We start from the raw sequence: 18,126 nt of genomic DNA on the forward strand, positions 1-18,126 counted from the left end.
CCATTTAATGTCCAAAAAGGTTTATAGAATAGTATCTTTTCGTGATAACTCATAGATCGACCCGGTTTGCGTTAAAAGGTCTGCAAGTTTACCGGATAAGTGGGTGGAGACGGCACAGGCCGTTCTATATATTCGAATTTGTATGACAAATTAATGTGACCACGAGTGGTTTATCCGGACGCAGGGTCCACATCCTCAAGGCGGGGCTCAGCGCTTCCACCACTCATTTCCTTTAAAGTGCGTCTCGGCTATGTGCACAGCATCAAAACAGCCCCCCACCAGCATACAAAAGGCAGTGCATTATTTCAATTCAGTGACGAATCAAATGGCAGCAAGACGTGTATTTTTACCAATCAGCGAGCCTCATTCGGTCGCACTACGATGCAAACGGGTCGCCATAATCGTTGAAAGGAGTGCATTGCTTTCGTGTTGGAGGGGCTAAATGAACTAATATCTCTGGCGCTGGCTCATCTTGGACTCGCCCATGTCCACGCCCGCTGGTGCCATTCGAGGCGCCACGTATAGTCTGTCGTCGCGGACGCCGGGGTTCCCGTACCCAGACGGGGCGCTGCTGGGTTGCATGCGCAGGTCTTGCATTCGTTGCATTTCTTGGTACTCGCCTTCCTTTGAGTCTTCACGACTGTAGAGCCGACCAGACGACGCGACCGCGGCGCGGGGGTCTTGAAGGCGAGGGTCCACACGCACGCGGGGGTCGATGCCAGCCGCCGCACCACCCATGAACCCGTTGCCGCCAACTGGTTGGCCTCGGCTATCATAGCCGCTGGGACCTTGGTCAGGGGCGCCCATTTGGGCTGCAACAGGAGTCAATGCCGCAGGGGCTGCTTGGGCGGCAGGGGCGCCACTGGTGCTACCACTTCCGTCCCTTCGTCCGTTTTGCTACAATGCAGACACAATCAGGAACGCTGTTCGAAAAGGGAGGAATGCCAAAGCGTACCAAGTTCAACACCGTCCAGTCAAACATCGCGTCAAACTGGAAGCCCTTGCGAAAGAACAATTCCTTGAAGAGGCGCTTGAGGTAAGCGTAGTCGGGCTTGTCGTCGAAACGCAACGCGCGCGTGTACTCAAAGTAGGCACGGAATTCGGCGGGATACCCCTTGCACAGCACTTCGATCGGGGTGTTCATCTTCTTCTCCATGATTCGCTCGTACTTTTGCTTCTTCGTGTTCGCCTTGAGCCCTTGCCACGGCAAGCTACCGCGGATAAAGTACATGAACACGTAACCGAGCGATTCCAAATCATCGCGACGACTCTGCTCAATGCCAATGTGGGTATTGATCGACACGTAACGCGCAGTCCCCGTCAAGTTTTTGTTCTCTCGGTATGGAATGTGCTGGTGAGTCTTTGGGTCACGGTACTTCTTGGCAAGCCCAAAGTCAATCACGTGGCATATCTGCGCGCGTTTGCCAAGCCCGATAAGAAAGTTATCGGGCTTCACGTCGCGATGGATAAAATTCTTCGAGTGGCAGTACTCCAAGCGACTGATGAGTTGGTCGGCAATCATAAGCACCGTCTTAAGTTGGAAGCGGCGACCGCAATAGTCAAATAGGTTTTCCAACGACGGACCGAGGAGGTCGATCACCATGACATTGTACTCGCCTTCAACGCCAAACCAGCGGATGTTGGGAATGCCCACTATGTCATCATGATGAGCACAGGGACCCACAAGCAAGCGGAAACAAGGGGAATCACATACATCCGCCATTGAGAATCTTGTAGATCTTGGATTCATACAAGAGCTGGGGATGCTTGCTCTTCACCGACTCCAACTTGATGGCGACTTCTTCTCCCGAAGTCATGTTCGTCCCGAGGTAAATATCCCCGAACGACCCGCTGCCGATTTTGCGGCCGAGGCGGAATTTCTTGCCGACACGCAGTTCCAAGGAGCTTTCTCGTTGCGTGGACATGAAAATGATTCAACCTACGCGATCGGCAATTCAACCACGGAACCGTGACGACGGCAATCTCCCCTCGCACCCACGACAAAAGCAGCGTGGATGAAGCGATCGAGAGCGTGAGGTATTGTACCTGAGGGGCGTAGAATGAAGAGGGTGACGAAGGGGAGTCCTTGCGTGAGAGATAAGGTCAGTTGGTCGGCGGGAAGGTGGCGCTTGTTCCACAGAGCCACAAGGACGGCAGAATGAGCTTGTCAGTCGCCCTGGGGAAAGAGAAATTCGGAGCGATACTCACGTTGGGATTGAAAGGCAAGGCGACATTTGATTGGCTAAAATACATTCTTTTTGGACCACAGGAGGCCGACGAATGTCGGGCGTCCAGGTATTTCCATCTTTATTTTATTATTTGTGTCCTTGTAACAAGTAGGGCGAAATGCAATAAAACCACAGAAACAATTCAGAACTCTTGAGTCAAATCGCGGTATACTGAAATCAAGTCGAATCCTTCGAAACCGTGTAGGGCTCGGGCAAAGCTTGCACTATTTCCAGCGCCCCAACGGCGCGAGTGGCAAACCATCCATCCCTCTGCGGGGCGTCGCACGGGCACCGTCGCGAAGAGCATGTCTGCGAGGTTGTGACGACGTCCACGAAGACTTAGATAGGGTCATCGTGGACGTGTGTAATTCGCACACGAGGTAGTTTTTTCATGAAAAAAATCCGAAAAGTCCAACCCAATTGCCTTGTCGCTGTGCCCATGGACCGGAAAATCACAGCATCCTCGTTTTCTCCGGGTGCTGACACGCGCATCCCTCGCTGTGCTGTGGCGCCATCTTCTTGGCACTGCAGTCTTGCAGCACTACGTAGTGGTGGTGCGAGCGAAGGTCGACTGGCATCTCTCGCAACTTATTTAACATATGCGTTTTATATCCCCGACAATTTGACACCCAAAAAACGAGCCACGTTTTTCCAGGAATTTTCAATGTTACCGCAAAAAAACGGTTTAAACAGTTTTAAACGTAGACTAGCTGTGTTTTTCGTGAAGGAGATGTGGGGTCGCCAAGGGGGGCCTCATCGCTGCTTGGAGCTCCTACTTCGCCAGTACTTGGAAGAATCGGACGGACGGAGCCTTCTCCTACGTGGCACTGACGCTGTGGGCACGTTTCGCTGTGCGTTGATTCGTAACTCGCAAGATGATGATCCTGGAATTGCCCATGAGCTCTACCGTGGCCTACCTACAACTTCGTACGTTGCATATCTTGCTCAAGTCCTTCTTGCGTGGAAGGAAATGGCGCGGAATCCGCTGTTTCAGCTTCCACATGTGCCAATGGGAGGCGTAACTGAAGACAGATCGTCCCTGCATCGAGTGCTCGAAGTGCCCGTTGCCTTGGTCCAGTCAATGGATAGCGTCATGGCCTTGGATTCTTTGATCACAGCCATTGGGGGGGCTCGAGGGATCCTAACTCTCTTGGGCGTGCGATGTACCATTGGGAGTACTCTCGTGTGCCCTCCCACACGTGCACAATGCCTCGAAGCATTTCGCCGGCCGCAGTCAGATGGGTCCAAGTCGTCCGTTCTCACAGTTGGCGCCAGGCAGTGGACGAAACATATTCAGCGAAGTCTCGATGGATGGTGGGGAGTGAACAAGGGTAGCGAGGCAGCGAAGAATGCCGCGGCAGAGCGGAAGGTCGTCGAGCTGTTGGACACCACGGTGTGGATGAACGTCCACGGGTTGCCGAATGGGCCAGTGGTGTTTGAGATTCGGCAAGACCAGGGGTATGGTGCTCGGTGGTCTCTTCAAGGCGCCGACGACGTTCATTTCCGCGGGTTCGTCGAGCCTTACATCGAGAACGGCCATGCGGTTGGATGGATGCATTGAGTGGACATGTGAAAAATGTGCAATTATGAATAAAAAGTCGAATTTTGTCCAATGAATTGCATTATTGTCGAAATTTTGCATTTAACGGCCTTTGATTGGACAAATGCAAACAGGACTTGGTAATCCTGCCAAATATTATATTGACCGTAGAACGGAGTTCCTCAATTCGGACAAAGTGTATCGCGAGGAAGATGGGGCTTGAGGCGTTCGACCTCGATGTGTTTGCGTCCAAGTATGCTGGAGTGAACCGCATTCGTCACGTCATGTTCATCATGGACCATGGCTTTAACCCCCAGGTTGTCTTCGAAGACGACAACAAGCGAGGTGTGAGAGCCATCGCACAATGACACGTCGGAACCCTTGATCTGACAGCGTTGTCAACAGACGCAGCGACACAGTTGGCCAAAAATGCGCTTCGCTTCCTCTTGTCAAACTTGGAAGCGACCAAAGCGACGACCGTGAACACGACTCTGTATCGCGAACTCACGACGAAGTTCAAGGAGTTTCTTCCGATGGATTACCACCCCGATGCAACATTCCTCGAAAACGCCGTGCGTGCGAATGCGTCGCGCCATGAACGATTGGAGCAAGAACTCAACTCGTACAAGTGCAGCATGATCAAAGAAAGCATTCGTGTATGGAATCCACTCCATCCCCTTGAGAGACACTTGGTTCACGCGCCTGTAGATCGGACACAACGACCTGGGCGAGTTCTACTACCGAACGGGCGACCTCGCGAATTCGCTACGCAGTTACATCCAAGCGCGCGACTACTGCACGACAGAGAAACATATCGTCGACATGTGCTTCAACGTGATCAAGGTACCGTCGAGTTGGACGCTCCTTCGGTTGATGATCTTGCCTAGGCTTCGATCCATCTCAAGAACTACAGCAACGCATACAACTACCTCGTTAAGCTGGAGCAATCCATCGGCGGCACTTCGATTGGCGAGTCCGATCCCACGTACGACAAATGTCCACCTCGAGTGCAATTGAATTGATGCGCATGGTAGAGTGCAGGCACAGACTGCCGCGACTTTTGGCCTTGTGCACTTTTGTTCGAAGAAGTACCATGCAGCAGCGCTCAAATTTGTAGAGTGCCAAGTCGACATTGGCGACAAGTACAACGAAGTGATCCACGCCGAGGACGTCGCGGTCCTCGGCGGTCTCTGCGCCGTCGCCACATTTTCCCGTGCCGAGCTCAAGGAGCACGTCGTGCAAAATTCGTCGTTCAAGGCGTATTTGGAGCTCGTGCCGCGATTGCGTGAATTTATCACGGCCTTTTACGACGGGAACTACGCGTCCAGCTTGAACATCCTAGCTGACTTGACGGTACACGACATGCTCCTTTCGACTTTGTCAAGATGCGCTGACTTTCTTGGCAGGACGAGCTTGCGTTGGACATGTACGTGGCGCCGCACGTCGTCGACCTCGTGAAGGAAATCCGCCATCGAGCGATTGCCCAGTACTTCCACCCGTACCTGTCGGTGGACTTGAACGTGATGGCGGTGGCATTTAATACGCCCGTCGGGGTGCTCGAAGTCGAGTTGGGGGAGCTCATTGTAGCCAACAAGCTGCAGGCGCGCATCGACAGCCACAATCAGGTTCACGGGTCTCGTGGCTTTTTTCCTGACCAATGCACCAGGTGCTGTACGCATTTCAACCTGACCAACGTGCCGTGACGTTCAAGAAAGCGCTCGAGATGGGACGCCAGTACACGGCCGACACGAAATCACTTATTCTTCGCATGAACCTGGTCAAGCATGGCATTGCCGTGGGGTCGAAATATGGAGCCAAAGACAGTCAGCACCACCAGCACGTGGACGAAGACTAGGATTTCCGCACGTCGGTGCATGCAAAATCCATTCCAGGTCCTGTCGTTTTTACATTTTCTGCTCGCTAACTTGGCATGGGTGGTTTCAATGGCCGATGGCGCTTTACACCTACGCGACGGACGAGGTCCGATCCTCGTACTCGTTGTCGAGCCAAGGGGGGGAGGAGGACTGCTACATGCAGACCTGCGGGGTCCAAGCAACGTTGCTCGTGTAGCTGCTGCAAGTGCCTCGTGGGGCCCTGGATGGCAGCAGCAGAACGACATCGCTTTGCGATCGACTTGAATGGTGCAAGCATGCATCGGATCGCGACTGCTGCCTGTCGCTCGAGTGGCGGGGGCTCGGGGGCGGCAATGAAACCGATGGGAGGAGAGTGAAACGGGTGTAACCGACAAGAAGTTGCCGCGGCGGGCAGCGATGGATATGACGGGGGAGGGCACCGAAGAGCAACGCGGGGCTGCGTCTCTACTAGACGCGGTGCAAAAAGAGCTACAGGTCCATTCGACGGCGATCCGCATCGTCTTGACAAAGCTCGCGGAGCGAGTCGTCGCGCTGGAGAACCGCGTGGACGGGACGAGTGCGGCCATGCACGCGATGGAAACCATGTTGCATTCGATGACGGGTCAGATGCTCCAGCTTCATGGTAGCATGGGCGAATGGCACGAACCTGTCCAGATGATCCAGACCAAATTACAAGCACTCGGCGACACTTGTAACAAGCTCGACTACGCCACGGTCACCCACACCACGCTGCTCGAGCGACAGGCGGACGCGCTGCAGTTCCTCAACACCAAGCTGGAAGATACGACAAAATCGAGTGCCACAACGACAAAGCACGAGATCGAAGTGCTCGTGCAAAAGACGGACTCGTTCCACGGCCACGTACTTCAGAAAATCGAGGAAACCAAGTCAGTGTTTGCCACGAAGCTCGAAGGTGTGTTTGCATCGTGATCCAGTGTTTGATGGCTGATGGGGCGCGCCAGACGTGAGCAAGAAGGTCGACGTGCTCGATCACGATATGCAGGGCATGAAGGAGACGAAACCGGCGCCGCCACCGCTGCCCCCTGTGACGGTTGTCATCCCCGAAGGGACAACAAAGATTCCGGTCGAACTTCATGCCAAACGACTCGCGGCGGGCAAGCCTAAAGAGAAAAGCGGTGCGTACACCGACCTCAAGCAATTTCGCATCCCCGACGAGATGCACGAGCGGCTCGAACACAACCTGGCGGCGCTGTATTCGTCTGATGTCGACGACATGCGACGCCCGGCGATACCCAACGTCGCCAAACTTCCCCGCGACGTACCTGGCGGGCACAACCTCCGCTTTGCAAGCGATGTCGCCATCGATCCACCAACGTCGGCCACGTCGATGTCGTACGTGCGTCTGCGCACGCAGGACGACAGCGTGAGTGCCTCCGCAGACATGCGGAACCAAATTCAATCCAAATTCCACGCACTTTACGCAATGGTCGATGCTGCAAGGATCGATGTCCGTATTGACTGTGGCGTGACTCGACATCGGCATGACGACCGCCACGTAGGCCCGCGGGAAGCAAGACGCTTTGCACGTCATTATGAACCGACACGTGGAAACCATCAACTTGAAACTCAAGCAGCTCAAGGACCAAGTCCACCATTTAATGCCCACGGCGCCGCCGGCTCAACCCGCTGTGGCGCTGCTGCTGACGGGCGCTGACGCAGGTACACTCGACGTCAGTGGGTCACTTTTTGATATGTGCATAGACGGCTCGAGCGTGCCAGCGTTGCGCCTGGCGCTTCTCGAGTTGTCGCGCAACTTGCATGTCGTACGCCAGACCCGGAAACACATGAGCCCCGACATGCGGCGCAACCTCGACAAGATCGTCGACGTCCTCAACGACGCATATCACGTGCTGTCGAGCGATGCGAGCCCATCCCCCGCGGTATGCTGCAGTGTGACCAGTCGAGGAAACCAGCCACGGCCTTCGCTCGTCTCAAGCGGTATGCTTGACCAACGCTATAGGTCGTGAGCAAGCACACCGAACGCGTGGCTCGTGCGTTGGCATTTGGCATTCAGTCGACGGTGGAGCTGCTCTCAACGACGGACGCGGTGTCGTCCATGGAGCTGCGCAACACCGTCATGAGTTTCTCGGCCGCACTTACAGCACGATTGCAGTCGCGGGAAGCAGACGAAGGTGCACGAATACGAGCCGCTACAATCGAGCAGCAATTGGACCAGCTCAAGACTGATACCCATCAAGCATTCGTGGCCATGTCTGCTCGCCTCGACGTACGAGCTCAGCCGCGATCGAAGTCTATGATGTTGACATGGCACAGGAAATCAAGCAGCGCGGGACGGTGGCCGCGCTGGGTGAACGAAGCGGAGGTCCCACCGCCGTGCAATCTCGATTTGATATCAACGAGAGAGGGAAGCTGCTCGCGTCATTCGAACACGACCTCCACATGATGAAGGAGCAGATGCAAGCGAACGAGTCATTGCTTTGCAAACTGTCATCGGACATGGAGCATACGATACGCCTTGTTGCACGGTGCGGAGGAGCATCTCTTGGCCCGAACCTGACGACGACGGTGTTGGCAGGTATCTCCCGAATCCGTCGAGCGAAGTAGACCAGTCGTCCAAGTCGAAAAAGACCGCCCTCCACAAGTCCCGTGCGACTCTACAGTCGCTACACCCCAGTGGTATCTCAACACCGGCCTTCACAAAGCAAGCGTCACTCTCGTCCCTGTGCGTGCAGAACGCCGTGCGGCAACCCATTCGCAAGGCGCCACTGACTCCTCCAACAAAGCAGCAGCCCGAGTCGCTAACGTCGTAATTCCGTCCAAAGAACGTTCTCGTACAGCCCCTTCTTCACCTCCTTCCGACTCCTGGACCGAAACCTTTGTTTTCACAGTTGAGATTCTATGGCAAGGCACATATATTGTTGTATTGAAGCAAATGCGGAAGAAGCAACGGATTGCTCTCATGGCAGGGGCTCCGACGCATCCCCGACGCGTTTGAGATGCAAATATGCATCCGTGCCATATCCCTCCATTGAGATAATTTGGAGGTCGCCTCCGAAATACCGCGCAAACAGCCTTGAGATAGGCAGGCCGTAGCCGAGACCAGCGAGCGGTGACTCGCCCCCAAAGTCCATCGGGGTGTCGCCTTCGAGGGCCACGAACGCTCCTTCGTTTGCTGTTGTGTACATGTAGCTCCAAATGCGAGGCAATGCGCTCCGGGGAATGCCACCGCCTTCGTCTGAGATCTTGATGCTGACGTCTTCGTTGTCATCGCCGTCCGCTACGACAAGTTTGATGGGCGGCAGTGGGTTGTCCACCCCGTGGAATTCGACCACTGCACGCATCGAGTTCTTGAGCACTTCGAAGAGCATGTGATGTAGATGGCTCGGCACGAACGGCATGACAAAGTCCGTGTGGCCGTGGAGTTCAACCTCAGGCGCGTCGCCATAGTGGCGGATACACATGTGCCGTGCTGTGTGCACGGCGGCAAGTGCGACTTCTGCCGGGGATGTCGACTCGCAAATGCACCCCACCCATCCATGCTCTTGTTCGTGGAGGGCAATGTGTTGGCTCATCAGCATTCGAATGCCAATGCGACTGAGGTAGAACCCGTCGAGAAACGAATGCAAGTCGTGCATGTCCGACAGTGAAAGCGACGGCTTCCCCGCCGAACGAGATGCGGCCATGTGTGTCTTGAGTTCGTGCACGCCACGTGCCATCGTGTACAACGTGCCATTGTGCCGCTCCCAAACCGACTCGACGAGCGCAGCAAACGCGCGTTCGTCTTCGCTTGTCCTGACACGCGGGAACGCGACGAGTTCCTCGAACGACTTGACATACCATTTTTTCACAAGTTGCACGGACGGCATTTGACACAGTCCGTACGGCAAGGTGTCAAGATCCTTGACGCGGTGCGAGAACCGAATGGGCAGTTCACGATGGAGAAACTTGGCGCTGTGGATCAACTTGGATGGAGTGATGTCGCTACCAAACTCGAGAAATTGCTGCAGCGTGACTCCCGTCTGTGGTCTTGAAGCGTATTCCATGATACGCGGCAGCATCGTTGGCGACGGCGACGCCTTGGCGCGCAACACTGACATCGCGCACGGGGTAAAAGTATGAAAATGTGGAAACGTAAACTTTGGTGATCGAAGTTCGAAGATACGCTACTTCGGTCGCAGCAAAAATCGGTCAAGGGAATATTCTTTCTGGGGGAAATAGTGTGCGACTCGGTAAATACTGTGCGTAGAGTATCGGACAACAGTGCGCGACGGCAAAATGTCCCCAATTGCTGTGTATAGTGAGTGATATTGTCGCAGCATTCAATTTGCCGGTAGAAATTGGGATATTTTTAGCCAATGGGTGACAAATACCTTCACGACCTAGTACTACTAGTACATGATATCAAGCATTAAATTTCTTGAATTGTCTATCATATCAAAACATCACATCATCCATATAGTTAATGATAGTTAATGAAATGTTGGGTACTTCTATCAATATATATAATTTCAAGACGATTTGACACGGGGGGGACATTTTCCATCGCTCACTGTACTGCGTGGTAGAAATTCCCTTGCTGGATGTCTCATGAATTCGTGAAATAATGTAAGATACATGGGAGCACGTGTGACAATGTTCGGTTTTGTCACGAGGTGGACGCCGTCGCACGCGGGCCCGACAAGGGAAGGCCGACAGCGACAAGCAGGGTGACATTGCCGCGTCAAGGAGAATCCTGAATTGTCGCACCACTGGACATGGCATCCAACGCGAGGCTTCTGACAGCATGTACTGGCCAAAAGGACGAGATACTTTAACGTGCATGATGGAAGGAGGAATTACACAGCCATGCTTTGTGCGTGCTTGAGCATGGCTTCGTTGGACGGAACGTGCTTCAAGATGTCCAGAAGATCGGCGTATCGAATCGTTTCCCCCTTTGTATCGAACTCGAGGCGCACGAATGTGTTGAACTTGTGTCGAGCAAAGAGGAAGCCGAAATCCTTGAGGGTCTCCCGGCACACGTCCAAGTCGATGAACCCGTCGTTCGCATCCGAGTCGGCCGCATCCGCCTTCTCCAACGCAGCTTGTAGGTCGTCCAATGTCTTGTGGTGTTCGTGGAAGAACGTGTGGATCTGCACGCACATGCGCTGCTTCATCTTTTCAACTTGCGCAAAATGCTCGATCACGGAACTCAGCTTCTTGCGGCCGACGCGCCACGTGCCGTTCACAATGGAGAATTGTCGAACGACGTCAGGTGCCAGCACCACTGTGTTAATGAACAGCGGAATGAGGAGCAGGAGGATCGCCACCACTTCGTTCCAATGTGTCACGACGACCACACAGTTGATGAGGAGGGCGTAGAAGAATCCGTTGGCAATCAGCATACTTTGCAAGACAACGTGGCATGCCTTTCGGGAGAAGAACGGTAGTCGAACCGGCTTGTCGTCGTGCATGAGCTTCGCACGCAGCGAATTCTTGTGCAAGTTGGGCTTGCCGTGGCACTTGCGGTAGGCAGACCCGACGAGTTGGCACATCAAGTCGGCTTTCATCCAACTGTGGTCACGAACCTTGCCATGGTACAGCTCGTCTGCGACGTGTCGCATCCGTGCGATGGCCTCGTCCGTGGGAATGTCCGCGTCTTCATGGGATTCCTGTTGTGCAGCGATTAGTTCGTTCTGTGCCTGTATAACCTAACAATACCTTTTCAATCACATCGTTCATCGCTTCAAAGAGGAAATCCATCTTGCGCTGCTTGGCATTGCCGTCGAGGGGCACCATCAACGTCATGGCCGATCCTTCCAAGGCACGGTCCGTGGCATGCTGGAGGAGGACGGTCACCAAGTGCTTTAGGTAGAGAAAGAATCCAAACATCGCGACGGTGAGACAGCACACGAAGACGGCGAACGCTACGAGCCGCACTGAGCTGTCCGACACTCGGTACGGCGCGTGAAGTTGACCCGTGTACACAAAGTAGAGCGCAAACACCCCGAGTAAAAGCACCCACGTGCTCAAATCGACTTCAATGAACTTGGCGATCTGGCTGTCTTGGACCTCTCGGATGTACTTGGCGAACGAAAACAGTTGCGGGAGCTCGTACACGTTGAGGAAGAACTGCCCCAGCAACTTCATTTCCATGCGGTCTTCGTATCGTTTCCATGTGTGAAACTGACGCCACCACGACTTGGATTCTGAGGCTTCGTCTAGACGTTGACGCGCGATCTTGACCAGGTCTGCCGCGGTCATGACGGACAGCTTGTCCATCTCGATGTTGGATTTGCGCAGCCGAATGAAGATGACAATTGCTTGGAACACCAGTGCCATTGTGACAAAGAACACAAACACGTCCGCAGCGTCCAATGCGTAGTACACGGGACCGCCCTTCTCGGCCAGTTTCGTGTACACGCAGAATTTCACCAGCATGTAGATTAACCCCACGATCATGAGCTCTTGAGTCGTTTTGTGCAGCATCTTGGCATACTTCGGGTGCTGGCGACAAACGCGTTGGATATGATGGAGCGCGAGTTCTAGCGTCGCCACGAACAAGACAACGAGGAAGATGAACAAGATCACGCGCTCCGTTTCAAGATCATCTTCCTGGAAGCCACTGCTACCTCCAAGTCGGCGATGACCGTCCGTCGCCGCACTTTCCATTCCTTGCTGTGGATTACAAACTGCCCAAATCCAAAACGCCCATTTACAATTGACCAATCAGCGATGCCGAAGCAGCCTTTCGCTGGGGAACGCATTTTGATTGGTGAAGTTTGCGTGACATCCTCAAAACGCCACTTGATTGGCTGAAAAGAGTTCTACCGAGTTGCCATCATCTTGAGGCGATGTCGAGTGCAGTGACTAATAAACTTGCTTTGAGCAGGCGAAGCTGTCCGTGCTATGTGCTTGTTTGAAGCTTTACGAGTTGTGTGTTTGTCGCAGCGCACCACTCAGAACTTCGATTAGGCTTAAATCATCCCAGCGTTCGTGCTGTACTGACGATGTGGCGGTGATGGTGCTTGATACGGATGCGTTATCCGGATACGAATCGCCGATCTTTTGTTGTGTGGGTTGCGAGGTCTTCGGGATTGACACTGTTCCGCGGGCATCATGGTGTTTGTGACTCTCAAGTATATAATCATTGGCGACTCTGAAGTTGGCAAGAGCTCTCTCCTTCTACAGTTTACAGAGAAAACGTTTGCTGCAGTCCATGATCTCACGATCGGCGTCGAGTTTGGTGCCAAGTTGTTGGACTTGGACAATCGAAAAGTCAAGCTCGAGATATGGGACACCGCTGGCCAAGAAACATTCCTGTCCATCACACGTTCGTATTACCGTGGTGCGGATGGCGTGTTGCTCGTGTACGACATTGGAAAACGATCGAGCTTCGAGCACCTCGGTCGATGGTTGCAAGAATGTCAGCAGAACTGCATGAATCCGAGCTTGGAGATCATGGTCGTGGGCATGAAGGCCGATATCGCAGATGGCCAGCGCCAAGTCCCATACGACGAAGCAGCGTCCTGGTCCGCCAGGCACGGTCTGCACTTCATCGAAGCATCGGCAAAGACTGCTTTGAATGTCGAAACAGTATTTGTTGAGACCGCTACCACTATCTTGCGCCACTTTGACGATGCCAACCAAGCTCGGATGCAAGCCAACCACAAGGTCCAGCTCAACGCGGCAAGCTCCCTCGCTACACCCACCACAAACGAATGTTGCAACCAAGCCTAGTTCAGCTATAAATTTGTACCAAAAAATAACGAAAGCACTTCTCGTGCGCAACAGTCGTCTGTGGCCTTGGACGAACTATCGGCATGTGTTATCTTGGTCCTTCGCAGTCATAGTTCACGGCCACGCAGTCGAAGGCGAGTCATAATGATGCTTATCATGACAGTATTGAAACCTTGCACTGCGTCGTCATCCTCAAATTGAGCCCGTGATCGCAGCTATCTCCCTGATGAATCGACTTCAGAATAAAGATTTAAGAGGTACCACCTGAAAGCCCAGTTGGAATATCGATTTATAGAGGTATGGAGTTGGCCCGCAAGATGATGCGATTCCGTTTGGCACATTGGACACACCGGTCGAGGATGGTGGCTCCCACGGCGCTTATTCCTGTGGTAAGGGAAAAAAAAAGTAGCGAGGAATAGTTGGAGCTACTGTCTTCACAGGCGTTTGTCCCCTTGGGTAGGCAAATGGAAGTGAAGAGATCGAAACTGTGAGCTTGCAAGATGTTCTCGTTCGCGGCGGAGTCCAGGTTAGTTGTCCAACGTTCATAGCTTGTGGCTTTTCCCATGGCGCGGCGAGTAGGTGACCTTGGCTGCTGTGGGTGGCGATGAACACAATGTCGTCAAAATGTCTCGAGGACTGCACATTAAGGCTGACGTGGCAATTGGGGAATGTACGGACCTCGACTTCGATCTGATCGTTCTCCCAGGGGTAGCATCTTCGTCGCTGGCCAATGTCTAACTTCGCTTTTGTTAAGGGTATGCCTGGAGCTGCGCACTTGCGAGACTGCCCCGACCTGATTGACATGCTACGTCACCAAAAAAGGATGGGCAAGTGGTATGGCGCCATCTGTGCGGCACCGGCCGTGGTCCTCCATCACCACGAGGTACTCAATACCAAACGGCACAGTCCTTATCATCGCGTACGACGCACTCAACGGCAACCACATGCGTAGTTGCTCCCCACAGGACCTGTGACATCATATCCCTCGTTTGAAGGCAAGATGCCCGGCGCCGAGTACTCGTCGGACCGGGTGGTTGTGACATCAAACTGCGTCACAAGTCGAGGTAACGAAGTTTGACGGACTTTCACCGTCGGTAATGGTGTCTACAGGACCTGCAACTGCCATGGAAATGGGCGTGACATTGGTGCAATTGCTCTGCGGCAATGAAATTGCTGCCGCCGTCGCGGGTGGCTTGCTCTGGAACGAACCCAAGGACGCTTCTCAATGATTGCGACCGTGCTTTGTATCTCTCCGATGCTCTCAAATATTTCTGGTTGTTTTTGCGACTTACGAGTCCACTAGCATCGTTCGCAATGCGAGCATGCAAGATACATTCAATCCATGTCAAGTTTATGGTGATGGATGCTTCGATGCGTCCTTGGCTCGCTTGTGGACGAACGATCGGATGCAATGTCTGCTTGTGACATCGAATGGCTTGGCCCTGCCTTCCTCCTTCGCGTGGGTGAATTCCACGCAACATGATGACCCGGGTTCTTGCTTTCATCTCCAGTCGCTTCTGGAAACATTTCGAAAACTCCTCCCATGTCTGACCTGAGCTGCCTCCAATGGCGACCACACACCTCCGCCACTCGCGGAGGCGACCTGGTGCATTTCCCGAGCATCGAACCTCCACAGCCAGGCAAAAGCTACCGTTGTGCAATCTCGTCAGTCCATATTTCAAAATTCAAAAAGGTCGCCAAGGAATCGCCATGATGGCGCTTGGTAATTTCAACGCGCCAAACCTGTGCCTTGTCGCGAAATTGCCCGACAACAGAGAAAACTTGGCGCAACTCGGACGACTACTCGTTTGCTTGTGTGACCAGTTCCTACACTAATATACCGCCGCCCCAACGTCCCTTGCATGATGAGGCTAGCCAAGTTCATCGCTCGCTTCCAAACCGAGTACTGTCCACTTCGAGGTTAAACGATCGGTTTACTCGTGCTTGGTGTCCACAAGCAGTGGCACCACACCACACCATGTCGCAAAGAGCGACAAACCAATGCCAGCCACGTGGCCGTACACAGCCCCATACACACAAGGCAGCGGCCATTGCTACGCAATCCTCACAGTATGAACAACATGTACGGCGACAAGGAGTACCAAACCTGCCACGGGCGATCCCAGTCGAGTGGAATGAAAATAGTTCCAATGTATGCTCCCAGTAGAGTGCCAATACACGTCCACGCCATTTGTACGTCGGTTTGATCGCGGTACCTGCATAGAATTCGCTGAAGCTGCAATTGAAACAAGCGGTTGTCCTACCGACCTGGCATTCAGGAGAAGGTCGATCCATGGTGTCACACCGTTGTAAGCCGAGTGAAACTGCATTGTGGCTTGCGGCACAGCAAGGATCGAGACCAACGCAGCAAGCAAGAACGTTTTCCAACACATCCTAGGCACAACGGCACCTGAAACACTTCTGCCGTGTTGTGCAGAACACCTACTGGAACACTGGGGCACCAAAGAATACAATGACGACGTGAAAGAAGGCAGCACCCAAGATTGTTGCGCTGACGCTGAAAGCTAGTGCATGCAGCTTGGTGGTGTGGATCTACAGGACGCAATGAATTGATAATTCAAGCCAACGCCGAGGTGCCTCACCTGAGTTGGGACGGAAATCGACAACACCGTGAAGGTCAAGGTACCAAGCATGAAAACAGCGCGAGCCAACGCATCTGGGTGAGAACTTTCCAGGGACCCTGTCCATCTGGGGTAGTACACCACGCTTCCGAGCGCGACTGCAACTTGCGCCACACCGACCGCTGCCCGATTCATTCTGCAATCAAGAGGTATGACACTATATTCAGTTACATTTGTCGTTCGATGTATTAGTGTGACTCACTATTTGGGAACATCTTTGGTCAAGCAGGTTGCAGCTTTAAATCCGCCTGCTTTGGGTAGCGCAGAAGTTTGAAGGTGTGGGCGGTTAAGAAGCGATATCAAGACCCACTTACCCGGACACGTTCACTTGGAGGCCAGTGTCAGTCATCTTCGCGGCATGGAGTTATAGTGAGGCTGAAATTAGGCTCGATCAAGTGGAAAACTGCCCTTCGAACCATAACTGGCCAAAGTGAATAAATATATGGGTTGTGATGTAGTTTGCTGGCAACATCCGGCTGGGAGTTTGGTAGTTGGATGTGAAAAAGAAGCAGGTTGTTTCGATGTAGCTGCAGGATGCGCAGGAAAAACACTTCGGGTGATGCGGTAGAGGGTGCTGACGTCTTTACTAGCTAAAAAAATAGGCGCTTCAGACGCTGGAGCCATACAAGAGGTAAAGCCGAAGACAATTGTCTGCCAAGTAATTGGGTGTCAGTCCAGCGACTTAAAATTGCTTGAACAACAGTTCGATACCGATCTACAATCGTCCTGTCCTTTTCTTCTTGGATTCGAAGCCTTGAGTGCGCTGAAAAGGCTTGGGCCTTGTAGTTAGTGAATGCCTTCAATGAACGCTTCGGGGTATGCTGGACAGAATGGCATCTTGATAGTCATGTTGGTATTCAGCTTCATCCGAGCAACTGAGCAAAATTCTTGTACGCTGGCGAGAAAAGTAGCACAGTCTTCTGGGGAGTGAAGTAAGTCTGTGATATCGTGGGCAATGGAAATCATGGGATATAGATGTGTCGGCGAGGAGATTTCCAGGTGGGAAAGCTTGATTCGTGGGAAAATCCCACGCATCTGCTAGGATTTCGTGTGCAGGGTACCTCGTAAAGTTTCAACAAACAGCAAATAGTGCTGGCGTGATCGGATCTCCTTGGTGAACACCACTATGCAGCACAAAAGGATCTAATGGAGAAGCGTTGAATAAGATTAAGACTCCAATGTCGCGAACGGAGTCCATAGAGGCGCAGTAGTTTGGCCTAAAGCCAAAGTGCACGAGAGTTTAAAGGAGAATTTGTCGCGAGACGCAGTCAAACCCCTTGGCAAAGTCGCACATGAATTCTCTAGCGGTGGAGAGGTCATATTTCTTACGCGATAGTTGACGATCATGGAATGTTCTGAGGGCATGCTGATAGAAGTACCAGGCGTGAAACCATATTGACCAGATCTCAGTATAGAGCACAAAACCGAATTGGTGCGCTCGGCAAGGATATTTAGGTGCTAATTTAGCAGCTAGGTCACACGCCGATAATTCGAGTGCAGACCAATGAATCTCGCCTTGAGAAGCAACGAATGTGAGACTTCGCGTTTCAGGTAAGGAATCTGCTTCCTTGTAGCATAAAAATCGTGAAAAAATTGAGCGTGGAAAGCACCACATATATCAGGATTGACTTGGAAGTATTCACAGGGCAGGCCCTAGCGCTTTGTTCTTGGTGCCATTCACAGCGGCGAGCAGTTGTAAATTCTTCGGGAAAAAGCGGTGCTACTAGCGAAGTCTTCTGTTCTTGCGTAAGAAGGGCAGTTGCTGTAAGAATTCACTGTAAAGTCAAAGAATGACTGACCTCTTGGGCTTCAGTTACGTAGAAGGGGAGTGGAAAATCTTGACCCAGTGATGTCGGTGTGTTGAATATTGACAGTGAGCGAAGGCATCCAACCTTCCTGGCTCAGCTCGCTGCCTTACCCACATCAAATTTTGACGAAATTTGGTCTGTAGGTTTAAGAGGTCATTTCAAGTTTAATTATATAAATAGATAGCCTCTGAACATTCAAGAACAAGCACATTTTATCCAAAACTCTCCAATTTTAATGTATTCTAAACCTTTTCAAACAATAACCTTCTAAGTTTAATAGTGACAGATGAATTTCGTAGAAAATACCATAAAGCGCTAAATCGTTTAACTAGGTTT

At 52.6% G+C, this 18,126-nt stretch overlaps 8 protein-coding genes across 8 annotated transcripts; 4 read left to right on the forward strand and 4 right to left on the reverse strand.

Moving 5' to 3' along the window:
- Positions 1–326: 326 nt before the first annotated feature.
- Positions 327–2,191, reverse strand: H310_03608 (CK1/CK1/CK1-D protein kinase). Its single transcript, XM_008867544.1, has 4 exons — positions 2,047–2,191; positions 1,715–1,939; positions 956–1,653; positions 327–897 (listed from the first exon to the last, which is right to left on the reverse strand). Exons 2-4 carry the CDS (start codon positions 1,923–1,925, stop codon positions 448–450), a joined length of 1,359 nt encoding a protein of 452 aa, XP_008865766.1. The 5' UTR covers positions 1,926–1,939; positions 2,047–2,191; the 3' UTR covers positions 327–447.
- A 767-nt stretch (positions 2,192–2,958) lies between these two features.
- H310_03609 (hypothetical protein) lies at positions 2,959–5,623 on the forward strand (the record flags this gene model as incomplete). The annotated part of the gene is made up of 8 exons (XM_008867545.1): positions 2,959–3,771; positions 3,981–4,113; positions 4,174–4,424; positions 4,477–4,611; positions 4,656–4,753; positions 4,803–5,121; positions 5,175–5,393; positions 5,435–5,623. The coding sequence occupies 8 exons, from the start codon at positions 2,959–2,961 to the stop codon at positions 5,621–5,623; spliced, it is 2,157 nt and encodes a 718-aa protein (XP_008865767.1).
- Positions 5,624–6,000: 377 nt separating this feature from the next.
- On the forward strand, positions 6,001–8,463 carry H310_03610 (hypothetical protein). The gene is made up of 7 exons (XM_008867546.1): positions 6,001–6,555; positions 6,605–7,110; positions 7,163–7,322; positions 7,365–7,543; positions 7,624–7,890; positions 7,938–8,149; positions 8,200–8,463. The coding sequence occupies exons 1-7, from the start codon at positions 6,039–6,041 to the stop codon at positions 8,432–8,434; spliced, it is 2,076 nt and encodes a 691-aa protein (XP_008865768.1). The 5' UTR covers positions 6,001–6,038; the 3' UTR covers positions 8,435–8,463.
- Positions 8,464–8,511: 48 nt separating this feature from the next.
- H310_03611 (hypothetical protein) lies at positions 8,512–9,738 on the reverse strand. Its single transcript, XM_008867547.1, has one exon. The coding sequence runs from the start codon at positions 9,719–9,721 to the stop codon at positions 8,582–8,584; it is 1,140 nt and encodes a 379-aa protein (XP_008865769.1). The 5' UTR covers positions 9,722–9,738; the 3' UTR covers positions 8,512–8,581.
- Positions 9,739–10,197: 459 nt separating this feature from the next.
- H310_03612 (hypothetical protein) lies at positions 10,198–12,279 on the reverse strand. Its single transcript, XM_008867548.1, has 2 exons — positions 11,322–12,279; positions 10,198–11,272 (listed from the first exon to the last, which is right to left on the reverse strand). Exons 1-2 carry the CDS (start codon positions 12,270–12,272, stop codon positions 10,460–10,462), a joined length of 1,764 nt encoding a protein of 587 aa, XP_008865770.1. The 5' UTR covers positions 12,273–12,279; the 3' UTR covers positions 10,198–10,459.
- Positions 12,280–12,659: 380 nt separating this feature from the next.
- H310_03613 (hypothetical protein) lies at positions 12,660–13,423 on the forward strand. The gene has a single exon (XM_008867549.1). It carries the CDS (start codon positions 12,720–12,722, stop codon positions 13,338–13,340), a length of 621 nt encoding a protein of 206 aa, XP_008865771.1. The 5' UTR covers positions 12,660–12,719; the 3' UTR covers positions 13,341–13,423.
- A 203-nt stretch (positions 13,424–13,626) lies between these two features.
- H310_03614 (hypothetical protein) lies at positions 13,627–14,707 on the forward strand. The gene is made up of 6 exons (XM_008867550.1): positions 13,627–13,729; positions 13,801–13,866; positions 13,920–14,048; positions 14,095–14,223; positions 14,293–14,404; positions 14,451–14,707. The coding sequence occupies exons 1-6, from the start codon at positions 13,640–13,642 to the stop codon at positions 14,567–14,569; spliced, it is 645 nt and encodes a 214-aa protein (XP_008865772.1). The 5' UTR covers positions 13,627–13,639; the 3' UTR covers positions 14,570–14,707.
- A 340-nt stretch (positions 14,708–15,047) lies between these two features.
- On the reverse strand, positions 15,048–16,129 carry H310_03615 (hypothetical protein). The gene is made up of 5 exons (XM_008867551.1): positions 15,944–16,129; positions 15,787–15,893; positions 15,609–15,734; positions 15,448–15,556; positions 15,048–15,394 (listed from the first exon to the last, which is right to left on the reverse strand). Exons 1-5 carry the CDS (start codon positions 16,115–16,117, stop codon positions 15,275–15,277), a joined length of 636 nt encoding a protein of 211 aa, XP_008865773.1. The 5' UTR covers positions 16,118–16,129; the 3' UTR covers positions 15,048–15,274.
- Positions 16,130–18,126: the final 1,997 nt, after the last annotated feature.

The sequence above is a fragment of the Aphanomyces invadans genome, assembly GCF_000520115.1.
Source record: "Aphanomyces invadans strain NJM9701 unplaced genomic scaffold supercont1.5, whole genome shotgun sequence".
NCBI lineage: Eukaryota > Oomycota > Saprolegniomycetes > Saprolegniales > Verrucalvaceae > Aphanomyces > Aphanomyces invadans.

Bases quoted from the DNA above. Each gene is read 5' to 3' on its own strand.
- H310_03614 (XM_008867550.1), top strand. From the start codon at position 13,640: ATGGAGTTGGCCCGCAAGATGATGCGATTCCGTTTGGCACATTGGACA. The intron at 14,224-14,292 runs GTACTCAATACC...CCACATGCGTAG, and splicing joins TGGTCCTCCATCACCACGAG to TTGCTCCCCACAGGACCTGT. The intron at 14,405-14,450 runs GTAACGAAGTTT...TGGTGTCTACAG, and splicing joins AAACTGCGTCACAAGTCGAG to GACCTGCAACTGCCATGGAA.
- H310_03613 (XM_008867549.1), top strand. From the start codon at position 12,720: ATGGTGTTTGTGACTCTCAAGTATATAATCATTGGCGACTCTGAAGTT.
- H310_03611 (XM_008867547.1), bottom strand. From the start codon at position 9,721: ATGTCAGTGTTGCGCGCCAAGGCGTCGCCGTCGCCAACGATGCTGCCG.
- H310_03610 (XM_008867546.1), top strand. From the start codon at position 6,039: ATGGATATGACGGGGGAGGGCACCGAAGAGCAACGCGGGGCTGCGTCT. The intron at 7,323-7,364 runs GTACACTCGACG...ATATGTGCATAG, and splicing joins GCTGACGGGCGCTGACGCAG to ACGGCTCGAGCGTGCCAGCG. The intron at 7,544-7,623 runs GTATGCTGCAGT...CCAACGCTATAG, and splicing joins ATGCGAGCCCATCCCCCGCG to GTCGTGAGCAAGCACACCGA.
- H310_03612 (XM_008867548.1), bottom strand. From the start codon at position 12,272: ATGGAAAGTGCGGCGACGGACGGTCATCGCCGACTTGGAGGTAGCAGT. The intron at 11,273-11,321 runs GTATTGTTAGGT...GCTGCACAACAG, and splicing joins TGAACGATGTGATTGAAAAG to GAATCCCATGAAGACGCGGA.
- H310_03615 (XM_008867551.1), bottom strand. From the start codon at position 16,117: ATGAATCGGGCAGCGGTCGGTGTGGCGCAAGTTGCAGTCGCGCTCGGA. The intron at 15,894-15,943 runs GTGAGGCACCTC...TGCGTCCTGTAG, and splicing joins CGATTTCCGTCCCAACTCAG to ATCCACACCACCAAGCTGCA. The intron at 15,395-15,447 runs GTTTGGTACTCC...AGGATTGCGTAG, and splicing joins ACTGGGATCGCCCGTGGCAG to CAATGGCCGCTGCCTTGTGT.
- H310_03608 (XM_008867544.1), bottom strand. From the start codon at position 1,925: ATGTCCACGCAACGAGAAAGCTCCTTGGAACTGCGTGTCGGCAAGAAA. The intron at 1,654-1,714 runs GTATGTGATTCC...ATGATGACATAG, and splicing joins CAAGATTCTCAATGGCGGAT to TGGGCATTCCCAACATCCGC. The intron at 898-955 runs GTACGCTTTGGC...TCTGCATTGTAG, and splicing joins ACTGGACGGTGTTGAACTTG to CAAAACGGACGAAGGGACGG.